General features: G+C 45.7%; 1 protein-coding gene across 1 annotated transcript; it reads left to right on the forward strand.

Annotated features, from left to right (window-relative positions):
- The first annotated feature begins 5,623 nt into the window (after window positions 1-5,623).
- On the forward strand, window positions 5,624-14,891 carry CYP1B1 (cytochrome P450 family 1 subfamily B member 1). Its single transcript, XM_004418131.3, has 3 exons — window positions 5,624-6,763; window positions 7,161-8,204; window positions 11,048-14,891. The coding sequence occupies exons 2-3, from the start codon at window positions 7,162-7,164 to the stop codon at window positions 11,661-11,663; spliced, it is 1,659 nt and encodes a 552-aa protein (XP_004418188.1). The 5' UTR covers window positions 5,624-6,763; window position 7,161; the 3' UTR covers window positions 11,664-14,891.
- Window positions 14,892-15,438: the final 547 nt, after the last annotated feature.

Below are 15,438 nucleotides of genomic sequence, written 5' to 3' on the forward strand. Positions count from 1 at the left end.
GTAACTTTGTAAATATTTATTTTTAGGAAATAAAATGAAAAACAATATCCTTCACCTGCCTAAAGATGTTCTGAGCTTGATCAAAGAATTAGGAGAGTAAAGTTTCTCTCTGTTGACCAAAGCAGTGGACAGCAGCTCCCAGTTCCAGTATTAGAAAGGTGAGTCTCAGGAACTGGATGAGGCGGTAGTTGAAGCCCAGGGGACAAATGTGCAGAAGCAACCACAAATCTTGGTGTCCCTTCCCTTCCTATGGAATCTTCCCTGTGCTGAGTTAGTGAGAGCTTCACTCCACAAGTATTGAGCAGGAGGGACCCATGTGTTGGCTGAGAGACTGGATTAAATGACTGATCACGGAGTTTATCTTTTAGCCCTGGCGTTTGATTTTTTTTCTTGCTTTCTTTTTTTTCTTCTTTTTTTTTTTGGTGAGGAAGATCAGCCCTGAGCTAACATCCATGCCAATCCTCCTCTTTTTGCTGGGGAAGACTGGCCCTGGGCTAACATCTGTGCCCATCTTCCTCCACTTTATATGGGACGCCACCTCAGCATGGCCTGACAAGCAGTGAGTTGGTGCGCGCCCGGGATCCGAACCTGGGCCGCCAGCAGCGGAGTGCGCGCACTTAAGTGCTATGCCACGGGGCCGGCCCCTTTTCTTGCTTTCTTCACTCCCACTTCTCTTTTCTCCTCTGCCCCTACTCTTTACTCTTCTATGAGTGAAAGGGTCAGCAGGGGAACGTGGAGAGAAAGAGAGAAAGAGGAGAGCAGAGATGAGGCAGCTCGAGAAGAGAATGGAAGTCTCCGAAGGAATGCAGGTGAGGAAGAGAAAGAACGGACCCAAGGAAAGGGGGCATGAAAAAGAATGGGAGGGAAGAAAGAAGGAGAAAGGAAGAGCAAGGGGAAGAAACAAAGCAGAGAAGGATGGCAACTACAGGAAGCGGGAAGAAGCAACTAGGGAGCTGCACCGTTTGCTACATTTATGAAGCACATGCAACTTTAGTGGATTCTCTCCTTAAACAAAGGACACAGGGAAACGAAGGGCAGGGTACTACTTACATATTATATTCCTTCAATTTTCAGAAGGAATTGAAGGAGGCTTACAATAAAAGACACAGATACACTCAAACCATTCACAGAGCAGAGACAGCAAAAAAGGTGAAGGTATTATTATCAGATAGGGCTGAGAAAAAGTACTGCCATCGAGCACAAACTTCTTCTCAGCCTTGAACTCTAAGAGCGACGGATCAGCTGGAGGACACTGAATGACATATCAATCCCAGGTTCTTTTCATGGTCCTTTCATGTAAGAGGCTGTCAATAAAGTCTGAGAGGACAACGTATGATCATAATGTTATGAAGATATTTCTTTCTTATGCACTTATTATTTATTTTTAGTAACTTTTAATTTTGATATAATTTCAAACTTATAGAAAAGTTGCAAGAACATCACAAAGAACTCTCATTTACCCAAATTCTCCGATTATGAACACTTTACCACATTTGCTCTATTATTTTCCTCTCTCTTTCTCCCTCTCTCTTTCTGTCTTTTTTCCTTGAACCATTTGAGAGTAAGGTGCAGACATTGATGCCCCTTTACTTCTAAATAAAGTGAAAGTTATTTTGATGGGACACTAGAATAATACAGTGTAGCCTGTGGCTTTCACTAATACCAGACTATATGGAAAGAGCTTAGTGGGGCAATCAGGTTGGAAGGGGAGAGGGCTAAGAAACTTGTCTTAAGCTGCACTGACTTAGCAAGTGACTGTCTTTTTCTTAGATTTACTTAGGTCAATAAAATTAGCAAAATCTTCCAAAGCAACTTCTACCCACACTTTCCACAGGATTGAGAAAAACATCAATTGGCCACATCAAATAATATTAATGGAACGGGGGATGACTTGGGTAGGTAATGCTCCTGGCCCCAACTGCCCCATCCAAGACACCTCAGGACCACCACTGCTTAATACAAAGGCAGAGAATCCAGAGGATCATTGCTAGCACGCGCAGTGCTTCATCGACTCGAAAACATATTTTTTAAAAAACATTTTAACATCTCTGAAATCAGAATAGGTCTTACAATCAATGACATAATTACAATTGGCAACCCCCCACCTTTATATTAGTACATAAAATAATGGTGCATCCTATGAATGATAGCTTTTTAGATCGGATGAAATAAGGTATATTTTTTTAGCTCTGTGGTTCTCAGCCTGTGTATTACCAGGAGGAAGAAAGCAAAAGCAAGTCAGGTTCGGCACAGGGTTTTGGTATTAACGCCTAAGAATTCGCTCAATTGCCAGCACCTGATGTGCAGTATCCTGCAGTCCCTCCCTCTGCCATACTCTTAGTCACCTTGCATACTTGGTGTGTCTCCTATTCCTGTTTCTCCTGCCTACCAACACGTGTGTGATTACTGATTGCTGCCCACCAAACACGTGAAGGACTTGCCAGACTGCTGCTTCTTCTCCACCCTCCACTCAAGCGTGTGTGTGTGTGTGTGTGTGTGTGTGTGTGTGTGTTTGCAGGGGGTTGGAAGAGCCCATAAAATCGACACAGGAATTAGGCCAGAGAGAAAGCCCATGAAGAAAACCAACTTCTAGCTTGATGACATAGGGCCTTTCTTGACCTTAGTCACACATGTATCTATCTCGTTTGCTGATTTAAACTAATAATAATAGACTTGGGTTATCCTCCAACATGAAAGAGAGCGATGGACAGAAGTGGGATACATGTGGACTGACAGAGCTCTTATCTTTGGCTTCCGAGCATGTTTCCCTCAGCCCCCATCCCTCTTTTTCTGATAACCGACGTAGTCCATTGGCCACAGGGGTGGCCCGATGCTGGCCTGGCACATCAGAGTCCTTCCAGGGGCCTGTGTAATGACCTTGGACAGGAGATGTTCTCTTTTTCTTGGGGTGGTTAATTTGAGGCTGCCTATGGCCAGCTTTCCCACCATGTGGAGTCTGCAGAACAAAGCCCAAGCAGAGACCAACATAACAGAGATCAAGGAGAGCAGCCCCAGGTCCTTCCACCCTGTAAGGTACCACAGTTATCTTTCCCTGTACATGAGCTACTGCATTCTTGTCCTGCTTAAACGAGCTTACGCTGGACTTCTGTTCTTTGTGTGTGTGTGTGTGAGGAAGATCAGCCCTGAGCTAACATCTGCCAATCCTCCTCTTTTGTTGCCGAGGAAGACTGGCCCTGGGCTAACATCTGTGCCCATCTTCCTCCACTTTATATGGGACGCCACCACAGCATGGCTTGCCAAGCAGTGTTGTCAGTGCGCGCCTAGGATCCGAACTGGCGAACCCCAGGCCGCTGCGGCGGAGTGCGCGTGCTTAACCGCTTGCGCCACCTGGCCGGCCCCTGGACTTCTGTTCTTTAGAATCAATACAATACAAGTTATTCTAAACCTCTAATTTAAACTACCTCTCTTGCTTAGCTGTTCTTTTGAAAGTTATTTGCACCAAACAATTGAAGTTTGAGATTTGAGAGGGTGAAATCCTCATATTCTATGCTGTTGTCTGAAAGGAGATCCCTGGGCCTTAGATACTGGCTTTAGTTGAGAAGTTGTGATACTTAAAGAGCCTGGTGTGGATTCTCGCTAGAGGGAGGGTCCCACCTTGAGCTGGATCAGGGGTACCCACAGGCCACTGTGGATTTACTCTGTGTCTTCATCAAGTACCAGATGGGTCCTCCAACAGAGATCTACACCACAAAGCCTAGGCCTGCAGATTCTGATGGTGTTACCACAGCCAGTCAGTTTGGTCTGCCATAATTGATAAGGGCTTACTTTTCTGACAGCATTTGCCCAACTGGTTCCTCTGTTTAAGGCATGTCCTAGAACAAGAGCTGAGCGCAAGGCACCATAGCTTGGAGGATATGCTTGAACTATTTGCTGTGGCAGAAGGTATGCATTTAGTTTATCCAAATACTATATGGCATTATTCAGGAACTAAACAGGAGGTCTTAGAAACACTCTTGTTTTGTACTTTTTAAGATAGGACTTGACTTGGTTTAAAGGCAACCTCTATCCACTCTGATGCTGTGGTAGAGATACGGTGATAAAAGCTTTCAGGAATGTTGATAGCTCAGAATTGGCATTAGCCCCTAGATAGTTCCCATCCACTAAATTAAAGTCTAGCGAGAGACTGATGTGTGCACAGTCTTGAATTATTAGGCAAGGGTCCTGCTAAAGCTGGACAATGTAAGAATGTTATGAAACTCATTTCAAAGGATATGTAAGCCATGCTTATTCACCCAGTTGCTCCAAAACTAACTTCATCCTGGATCTGAGTACTCTATCATACTATGTGAAATCATTTCCAGGGAACCTCTCAAAAGCTGCTGAATAGAGACTTGTACAAAAAGGCATTTTTCTTATCAGGTCAGATATTTTATTGTTGGTTTCAATTTCTCAAGAAGTCAGACTCTTTTCGGACACCATTTTATTTTTCTTTAAAATTAAACCAGTTATTCCAAGGTCAACTATGAGGCACAGTCCACAGGCCTCCCTCATTCAAAACCAATTTAATTGCCAAAGGTGAGTATGCCATTTCTTCTTTGTGATCCTCAGAATCCTCATTTCCGTTAAAAAAAACTACTTTAAAAAATTTTTCCACTTTTTAAAAAAAGGTAAGCAGGAAAGAAGGCATTTGTGCCTTTTATCCGAGGATTTTTTTGCATAAATTTGTAGGATAAATCTGGAGTGGGACTTCATGGGTTCAAATTCTGGCTTTACTTCTTGAGAGAGGGAAGATGGGGAGGGGAGAAAACCAGCCCACTTTGTCCACGCAAGCATTTCAATCATTTTCTTGAGAGAAGAATCATTTAAAATTCTATTGTAGGATCCTAATTGTATTATTATAGTGTGTATGATCCTGGGTAAGTCACATAATCTCTCTGAACCCTAGTTTCCTCATCTGTAAACAGGGAAACAATAGAGATTCACAGGGCAGGTAAAACTCAAAGCACAGGGTTGTCACGTGGTAAACATGCTACTTTTATATTTACACCTGATGACCCCGGAGGCCCAGAGATACAATTCCTACCTGGTTAACTCCCAAACATCCCACCCCTCCCCCCGGGCTCGCCCTTTCTCCAGCCTTGCGCAGAAGACTTTTTCTCTCCAGGGTCTTGAAAATACATCGTGCCAGCCAACAGGGAAGACTAAAGCCGGCCAGGGAGGCTACCGCTGGCCCGGGCGCCTCCCGCTTCCCCTTGGAAGACAGCGTCCCCATCTCGAGCGCCTTCGGGTGGCGGCCCCGGCGTCGGCCTCGCCGGCCCGGCGGGCGCGGCCGTGCGTGCGCCGCGGAGGGTGGTGGCGGCCCGCACCCCGCCCCCGCCGCCGCCTCGGCGTGTCAGGTGCCGTGAGAAGCGCCGAGGGATATGACTGGAGCCGACTTTCCAGAAGCGGCGCACGCAAGGCACAGCTCCGCACGCAAGGGGGAGGCGACAAGAGGAAACTTTTCAACCCGATAAAGTTCGCAGGCGCGCGGAGATTTGCCTCCTCCTACCCCCTCCCCCAGGATGCTTCAGAGCGCCCTCCCTGCCCCCCCCGCCCCACTGTTCGCCCCAGCTCGGCTCCGGGCCCCGTGCCAAGGGCCTCGGAGGCGGCCAGCGCGGCCCGGCGCCCTCCAGTGGGCGGCGCCACCTGGAGGAGTTTCTACGCGGGAAACCTCAGGGCCAGCTGCGCCCCGCCAGTGCTGGCCTTTGTGTGCCAAGGACGGTCGGGGCCCCGGGGCCGGGGAGCGGCGGCTCTCAGGGATTCTTGATCTCGCCGCTCGAGGGGGAAGGAGAACTTGGCGCGCCAAAGGGTCTCATCTGAGGGGCCGATTTGTTTGCGAGAACGTTAAGATAAAGTTAAATAGGGAGGCTGTAAGACAAACCGCCACCGCAAATCGAACTTTCCCCGTTTCCAAACTGACAGGTTTCCTTTCCCGGCTCGGGCGCCCAAGCATCCCGAGAAGTTTTCTCTCAGGGAACGAAGCTCAAGTCACCCAAAGGAAAGGGAGGTTCGGGGCGCGGGGCGCGCTCCCACGGACAGCGCAGCGGGATGCGCAGGTTCTGTCCGGAGCGCGCTTCCAGGGAAACCGCGCGGCCTCGATCGGGGGTGACTGGGATAAAGAGCGGTTTTCGGGCAAACGAAAAGTTCACGCCGCCGCGTCTAGTAACGCCGCCAGCTACTTCGCCGAGCCGTCGGGGTGCGCCAGGGCCGCCTTGCGTGACCGTCCGCTCGCCGCCACCCCAGTGGGCGTCCGAACTGCGTGGACTGTCCCGGCGCGCCCCGCCTCCTGCCCCAGCCCCGCCTCCGCCAGGTCCGGCTGTCTCCTCCCTCCACACAGACCTTAAAAACGGGATGGCGCGTTTTGACTCTCTGGGGTGACTGTGCAAACCGGCCACGCCTCTGCGACACCAGCTGTCAGAGCCGCGCGTGGGGCGCGAGGGCTGGGAATCGACTCCACTCATCGACCCCCAATCTCAATCCTCACGCTGTGAGAAAACTCCGACTTTGCCGAGGCCCCAGGTGCAGCGGGGCTCGGCCAAGGAGGCACCTTTCTCTGTCCCCATTCCAATCCAAGCGCCCCTAGCTCTGACGACGCCTAGAGACTCCAGAGTGGGTGCTAAAGCTCCCAGAGCTTGCAGCAGGTGTCCGGGGCGGGCCTCCGACTTTCCGGAGACAGTCAGGTTGAGGTCTTGCCCTCCCCAAAGCCCCAGCCCCTTCTTGGAGCTGGCCGTCCCGCGCCGCTGGAAACCGTGCCTCCTCGCAGGTCAGTCTGTCCGCGAAGCCACCTCTTGTGATGGGTTCTCGCAGATCGGGGGTAGGGTGGGGCGCAGGGGCAGGCACTTAGAGGAAACTGAGCTCCACCGCCTCGACTCCCGCCGTGTTGTCCCCGAATTGCAGGAACCGTTACGAGACTGGTGGAGACGGAGAGGCTAGGTCACAAAGAAGCGGAAACACGTCCCTTCTTTTCTCCTTTGGGGAGTGGGTTTGGGATGGGAAGGGATGTGTTCAGCTGCTTCTGCAGTGAGCCAGCCCTGACTTGACTACGCACTACCTTCTCCTTACCCAGCAGCGCATGGTAGCCGGAGGCCGGGGGTAGGGGCGTGGGGCCTGCTCCTTTCTCTGCACACCTGAGTGTCACGCCTTCGCCCTTATTTCTCCAGCATGGCCACTAGCCTCAGCCTGGACGATCCTCTACTGCCAGTCTCGCTGTCCACCCAGCAGACCACGCTCCTACTGCTCCTCTCGGTGCTAGCCGCCGTGCACGTGGGCCAGCGGCTGCTTAGGCAGCGGCGGCGACAGCCAGGGTCCGCGCCCCCCGGTCCCTTTGCGTGGCCGCTGATCGGAAACGCGGCGGCTGTGGGCCCGGCGCCGCACCTCTCATTCGCGCGCCTGGCGCGGCGCTATGGCGACGTCTTCCAGATCCATCTGGGCAGCTGCCCGGTAGTGGTGCTGAACGGCGAGCGCGCCATCCGCCAGGCCCTGGTGCAGCAGGGCGCTGCCTTCGCCGACCGGCCACCCTTCGCCTCTTTCCGCGTGGTGTGTGGCGGCCGCAGCCTGGCTTTCGGCCGGTACTCGGAGCGCTGGAAGACGCAGCGGCGCACAGCGCAAACCACGATGCGAGCCTTCGCCACGCGCCAGCCGCGCAGCCGCCTCGTCCTCGAGGGCCACGTGCTAGGCGAGGCGCGCGAGTTGGTCGCGCTGCTGGTGCGCGGCAGCGCGGGCGGCGCCTTCCTCGACCCGCGGCCGCTGACCTTGGTGGCCGTGGCCAACGTCATGAGCGCCGCGTGCTTCGGCTGCCGCTACAGCCACGACGACGCCGAGTTCCGAAAGCTGCTCTGCCACAACGAGGAGTTCGGGCGCACGGTGGGCGCAGGCAGCCTGGTGGACGTGCTGCCCTGGCTGCAGCGCTTCCCCAACCCGGTGCGCACCGCCTTCCGTGAATTCGAGCAGTTCAACCGCAACTTCAGCAACTTCGTCCTCGCCAAGTTCCTGCGGCACCGTGAAAACCTTCGGCCCGGGGCCGCCCCCCGAGACTTGATGGACGCCTTCCTCCTCTCGGCGGGAAAGGAGGCGGCTGAGGGCTCGGGCGGCGGCGGCGCGCGGCTAGACGTGGAGTACGTGCCGGCCACTATCACCGACATCTTTGGCGCCAGCCAGGACACTCTCTCCACCGCGCTGCAGTGGCTGCTCATCCTTTTCACCAGGTAAAGCCTCCAGGAGGCGTGGGTCGGGCCTTCCTTTCTTCCTGTGTTAAAGGCGGATGGGACCAGAATATGCTTAGGTCGCGACCAGCGCGCAGGGTTTAGGGTTTCGCGCCGGGTCCCACCTCTCAAATCTGAGATCACGTCCTGAGAGCGCAGCTCAGGAAGGCACAGTGCTGGCGGAGACACGCGCACACCCACCCAACGGGGCCCAGACCGCTCAGCATCTCTGGTCTTGTCGCTGGCTCTCCGAGTGGGGACAAATTTGTGAGAAAGCCCTTGGAAAAACAAGGTTTTTTAAGCGCCCGCACGTCAGCCCTGATCTCTTCCTCCTTGGCACAAGAGAAGCAAAATTGGAACGGTTCCGAAAGAAAGGGTAAGGCAGTAAATATGTTCAAGAAATACAGCAGCCTTATCGGCTTGGTCAGTCATCGGCGCGGATCAGAGATCGCCCAGCCCCGGCGCTCAAAGCCAGTCGTGGGTCCGGGCTTTGTTCCCTGGCAAAGGAAGCGCGCGGAGGCGGCCCGGGGGCCAGAGGGTCTGGCCCAGCGGGCAGTTAACCCTCACGGAAGCCTTGGGAAGGCGATCAGAACCCAGCGGGTTGTGCTGGAGTTATGAAACCGCCGCACTAGGAGAAGGAAAAGTGTCAGGGTAAAAAGGCAGAGAAGCAATACTTTTACCGAGCGCAGAGCAGCATCTAGAATGGCAAACAGGGTATCCAGGAGGCGCCGCGGACCTCTCTGGCCCCTGGGCCTGGCTGGGTTGGTTAGCTGGTCCCCAGTGCCCACCTTGATTAAGATCGCAGAGCTCTCCGAAGCTCTCTGCATGCAGGAATTAAACAGGTTCCCGGTATCAAGTGTTGCCAGATTTAGCAAATAAAAAATAAATTTTACATAGTACATGCTTATACTAAAAGATTAGCCATTGCTTATCTGAAATTCAGATTTAACTGGGCAGCCTGTATTTTATCTGGCAACCCTGCGCCAGGGGCAAATGTCTTGCTCAAGGCAAATCTTGATTGCCTTGAGAGACCTGGTTGTGCCACTTCTTGGCACACATATAAGCAGTGGGGGATGCTGAATTTGCTGGAGCCCCAGATATTGGAAGGCAAAGACAGCTTCTTTTCATATTAGAATCCACTGCAACCTATATTTCCTTAGATACTGTACAGTTACTTTCACAAATTGAATTTTTGTGTGTATTTAAAATCGCTTTTCCGTGTTAAGATGATAGAAACACGTAGGAGGGGTGAACAGAAATCGAATAAAGAGAGGTGGGTAATAGGTCAGGAAGAAGACATTCCAAAATGGGATCATAGGTCCTTTGCATCCCCAGATAAGCATGTTGTCTTTTGAAACGGCGTTTCTTTCTTTTTCATTAGAAACCAAAGCGGGCAGCAAAAGGAAATAAAACAATTTGGGGGTCACTTTCGATTCAATATAGCTGATGAGTACGTTTTTCTTCTTTTTAGTGAAAAGATAATATGACAGAGGTTGGCAAATTACATTACCTATTTTTGTACATAAGTTTTGTCGAAATACACCCATGCGCCTTCATTGTCTGTGGCTGGTTTCACACTGCAGCACAAGGCAGAGTTGAACGGTCGCCACAGAGAGGGTTGGGTCTGGTCGCAAAGCCTAAAATATTTGCTATCTGGCCCTTGATGAAACAGTTTGCAGACCCCTGAAATATGAGGCTAATGAAGCGATTTTTAAAGCACGGATACTTTCATCACATGCATGCTTACATTTTTTTCAGAGTTGCAATAATTATTTACTTTCTTTTTTGTTTTACTTCTGACATTTCCATTTATTGTAATGGACATTTTTCCTTTTAAACTTTATTTTAGTAACTTTTGATTGCTACATATTTTGCCGTAATAACATATTGTTATATATAATTATTTCTTGAGCTTCAACGTTGTTGATTGCATTTTTAAAATTTTCAGCTGTTGTTGTCGTTATATATTTTTGTACCTGTTATTTCCTGAAAATACGTTTCTAGACATGGGTTTAAAAGGAGTGGGGAGAGGTTACCCTTATGGATCTTGCTTGGTACTAAGATTTTGTTTTCCAAAAGGATTGTACTATGTAGTGTATATCGCCAACAGTGAACAAGTATTACAATTTGTACCATAATCTCATGAACGTTGGGAATTTGCTATTAAATTTAGAAGACGTAGCTTTATCTATCAGGATACCAATTATCTTTGTATAAAATACAAACAGCGTGTCTGCTGGAATTGTCTAGGGAGAGGAGGAAAAAAAAAGGATCCACTTGCAGGGCTGCATTTTAACTTTTACAGGCCCAGGGTATTTTTGCCTTCGTAGATTCTTTACTCCATAAAAAATTTTTTCAATTTTTATTTTATGACTACATTGGTGTAAGGATAAATATATCAAAATTATATATTAAAACATTTTCCTCAACCTAAAAGTTCAGTTTTTTCTTCTGATTTTAAAAGAAATGAAAATATTTTTGTGGGCCCTTGAAAAGTATTGTGTGTCCTAGGCACTGTGCGTGCTGTGCCTAGCAGAGAAGTCAGCCTCGGTCATTATTGTGCTTTTTCAGACTCAGAAAACTTAGATTTTTTTGACTTATGATAGGAAAGAGAGTATTAGCCACGTGAGGCTTATTACAGGAAATTTAACTATTAATTCATCCATCTTGTAAATTAGTGAGAAATTAGAAAACTGCTCTAGATGGGTCTTTTTGGCCGGAAACGTTAATTCAGTCACTGATTCAGATAAAGAAAGTGGAATTAAAATAAATTATAATGTGCTTTCTGGATGAAGAAGAATTAATTTTCCTCACTTGTTTTCTCCCTGCGTATTGAAACCAAACAGGTATCCTGAAGTGCAGGCTCGGGTCCAGGCAGAACTGGATCAAGTCGTGGGTAGGGACCGTCTGCCCTGCCTGGACGACCAGCCCAACCTGCCCTACGTCATGGCCTTTCTCTATGAAGCCATGCGCTTCTCCAGCTTTGTGCCCATCACCATTCCTCACGCCACCACTGCCAATGCCTCTGTCTTGGGCTACCACATTCCCAAGGACACGGTGGTTTTTGTTAACCAGTGGTCTGTGAATCACGACCCAGTGAAGTGGCCTAACCCGGAGGACTTTGATCCAGCCCGGTTCTTGGACAAGGACGGCTTCATCAACAAGGACCTAGCCAGCAGCGTGATGATTTTTTCAGTGGGCAGACGGCGGTGCATCGGGGAAGAGCTTTCCAAGATGCAGCTGTTTCTCTTCATCTCCATCCTGGCTCACGAGTGCAATATCAAGGCCAATCCAGACGAGTCCCCGAAAATAGATTTTAGTTACGGCCTGACCATTAAACCCAAGTCATTTAAAATCAATGTCACTCTCAGAGAGTCCATGGAGCTCCTTGATAGTGCTGTCCAAAAGTTACAGGCTGAGGAAGACTGCCAGGGAGAAGCCAGAAACAAGTTGAAATTTTAGAAGTACTCAACTTTTGAGGGATGGGGAGTAAAATTTTCTGGCTCCCCTGTGCCACTTTCTCAATTAGCCTAACGTAAGCATAAACCAATTGTAGACGATGTGCCTCACACTCGTGTGCTCAGATGAGCGCTGGGCTATGCAGGGGCTCTGGGAAGATCTTTTGAGTCAAAGAGTTAAAGGGCCCCCCAATTTTTATACAACTATCAAATGCTGGTAATAATTTCTTATAGGAGCATTCTTTGGAATTAAAACACACATGCACACACACACAAAACTACCATTAGGTAGAGGTATCTCAGTAATTATGCTTTCGAGGGTGGAATCCGAGATTGATGTTCTGTGTGCTGAAATCTGCCCCATAGAAAACCGTATTAAGCAAAGTTCAGAATGTATTGTTGAATACGCAAAGGCAAATAATTTCAGTGTAAGACGTGTGATTGAGGGTGATAAAGGAAAAGGTGAAGACCAGAAATTCTCTTCTCACCTTTTCCGTAAAATCGCTTAGTTCGGCTCTAGTATCTATGGATGGAGTTATCGTTTTGCCTACTGGTGTGCTTTTGCTTACATTTTTGGATGAGTTATAAAGTCATTTTCTCAAATAGAAATTAATAGTAGTTGATTTAGTGATTATAGTGGGTTTCAGTGATTTATTAAGAATTTTAAAGGCTAAGTTGTTAAATAGTAAAAAAAAAAATCCAAGCTGAAGTCATATCTCTCTTGGTTGCCAAAGTACAGAATTTCAATTATAAGAAAAAAAAAAGGATTTACCAGCCAAGCTAAGCTTTAAACTATGTGATTGTAATGCACTGATTTCAATGTCTCACATGTTAACATAAAAGTCCACAAATAGTATTCAGTATGTATGCATACATAGTTATTCATAAGCAACATGTATTAGTTATTTTATTATTAAATAGTTAGTATTCATTATTTTGGTCAAGAAAAGGTTGAATAATGTATGTCTTTTATAATGTCATAGCAAATCAAAAAGTACAACCAATTCAATCAGTTTTGGCTCAAATACATGAAATGAGCTTGATTAAATCAATTGCCTAGTTTTGACATCCTGGAAGCCAAGTTGAAGCAAAGTCTCTTCTCTCATCCAAAACTTGAATGAGAACTGAAAAAAATCTCAAAATTGGATCCGTGAGATGTCTTCCTTATTACTTTATAATATATTTATTAAAATTATGTTCATAACACAGAATATCTTTTTGAAATTGTTCTAGTTAATATGTTAAAATTCCAAACTTTTGGCATGCTTAAATTTTAATTTTAAAGCCATTCTGATTATTGAGTTCCAGTTGAAGTTAGTGGAAGTCTGGCCATTATCCTGCAGAAGGCAGAGAAATGTAACCTGTGTCTGCTTGATTAACGGTGAAAAATGCAATGAATTATCTGGATGTTCTCTTTATTAGGTAACAAGGGGGAAAATTCCCATCATAACTGACCTAGTTTCTCTTGTAAATGATTTTTTTTTTAAGTAGCATGAAAGTCTGTGTTTTGCAAAGTCAGGATCAGAAGACAGTCTTGGGAGGCTGTTTGGAAGATTGTGTTGTGTTCCAGGGGAGCTGATCAGATCAGTTGTGCTATTTAAGATGGCCAACCCAGTGAGCAGTCACTTTGGTAACTTAAAAACATAAAGCGTCAACAAAATGTCTACATTCAGTTTATGTAAATAACCTGAAAACCTTAAAAAAAGTGATGGAAGATTGCAAAAGTGCCAAGTGAAGTTTGAAATTGTTACTTTCATTGCATGTAAACATCCCAAGGAAGTTGTACAGTGTCCTAAAAGCTTACTGCTTGTTACATTTTATGACTCTTTTTGGAATCTTTTTATCAAAGTTACAAAGGAAGGAGTATATGATGGTTGTGTGGGGGTGGTAAGAGAAAAGAGTGAAGAAAGGAAAAGGAAGAAAGATGGGTAAATATTTCTCCACTCACTCCAAATTAATTCATTTAAAGCACAAAATTTGAAGCATGAACATTTAGAAATAAGATGTTTCATGTGATAATGTTAAATCCCAAATGTACTTTAAAAAAAAAATCTACAACATATAGATCTGTTTTGTAATTTGGGATTTTTTATTAATAAAAATTTTATGTAGTTTTAATTAATAAAATCTCATAGCTGTACATCTTGAAAATGAAAAACTGTGCCAGTCTTTTTAAGGCACTAAAGTTGGCTAGGGAAATCACGCTTACACAATACATTTAAATTTTTTTGGCACTTGCTATTCTGAAACATTGTGAAACACCCAGGCCCCCCCCCACCCCCCGCAGCATTTAGTTTGTGATTTTGGGCTGCTGTAGCCTACTTACTCTGATTGAGAGATGTGCAGCAGCAACAGCAATCATGTATCAATCTGGATGCCTCATTAAATCAACCAGGAGCATATGTGCCATCATCTGTGTCTGTGTGTGTAGGCTCAGTTCATCTGGCACTTTCATCTGTGGGAAAAAACTGCTTATGTGAAAGAAAGTAAGGTGGGCGCTTGGAGGTTCCCTGGCTTATTTGATATGTTTATAACCTAGTTAAAGGAAGGAAAGCAAAACCAAAAACAAACAGAAATAACCGAATTTGGGGGCTACAGTAAACAGATTACTGGCTTAATTGGAAAACCTCATTTTACTTCTGCCAGAGAAAGAATGTATTTGCTGGTTACCCTTAAAGTCAGAACATCTACTCCAGGTTACTGCAATAGTTAAGGTATATTGTGTATTAAATGCTTAATTTGTATGTTAAAGCTTTGAGTTTGTAACAAAATTGCTTTTTTCCAAAACAAAAAGATTTCTCAGGTTTGTTTTGCGGATTATCGAAAAGCTTTCTTGTCTCAGAACTTAGCCTTTACCTGTGAAATATTATTACAGCATTAATATTTTCATATTAGATCTATATTAGATCAAATAGTTTCATAGTATTATATATTAATTTGTATAATTTTAGCTATGACACAACTGTGTGCTAAGAAGCTACACTTTAGTAGATGTTTGTAATTCAAGAATCATTCTTATTTAACCTTTTCTTATTTTTGTATTTTATCATGTATGCTTTTAATATGTATACAACTATAATACATGATTGTAACTGAAATAGATTTTTAGGACACAGCATTAATATGTAGCTTTTACTATTTGATATACCAAATTAAAAAAATTCTGTATCTCTAGTTACCTGTAATAATAGGACACATTACCAAAATAATAAAAATCACTTTCATAATCTTATCATGAAGTTATACTTTATGTTGTAGCAAATATAGTCTAATGCATCAATTCATTTCAACTACTGTTTATAAGTGCTTGAATTAAAATGTTGCGTGGTAAACATTTTATTTGGCCATTGTACATTTTAGGATTTTAGGCAGCTTGCTTTTTTTTTTTTTTTCCAATAGGCTTTCAGCATCCAGCTTCCTACCAAATTTCTGATCTCTGAATTTTTGGATTTATAAGAACCAACATAGAAGTTAAATTTCAATGGCAAACCATCTAGCAAAGTAGGAATTAATTTGTAATTTTTTTAAATTTGCAATTTTGAAAGATTGAATAGATCAAGACTTTAAGACTCTGAATTTATATTTCTGCTTCATACAAAAAATGCAGGACATTTTTTTCCTGTAAGCAACACAACACACTAATCCTTTCCTTCAGCATTGCATTCATTCTTTTTTTTTTCTGACATGAAAGCCTTTGTTTTTCATTTGATTGATACACATTCATTCATTCATTTTTTTAAGGTACATGTGCCTTAATTAATAAGTACAATTAATGTCCA

Source organism: Ceratotherium simum, chromosome 11 (genome assembly GCF_057802395.1).
Source record: "Ceratotherium simum simum isolate JZ-2026a chromosome 11, ASM5780239v1, whole genome shotgun sequence".
Taxonomy (NCBI): domain Eukaryota; kingdom Metazoa; phylum Chordata; class Mammalia; order Perissodactyla; family Rhinocerotidae; genus Ceratotherium; species Ceratotherium simum.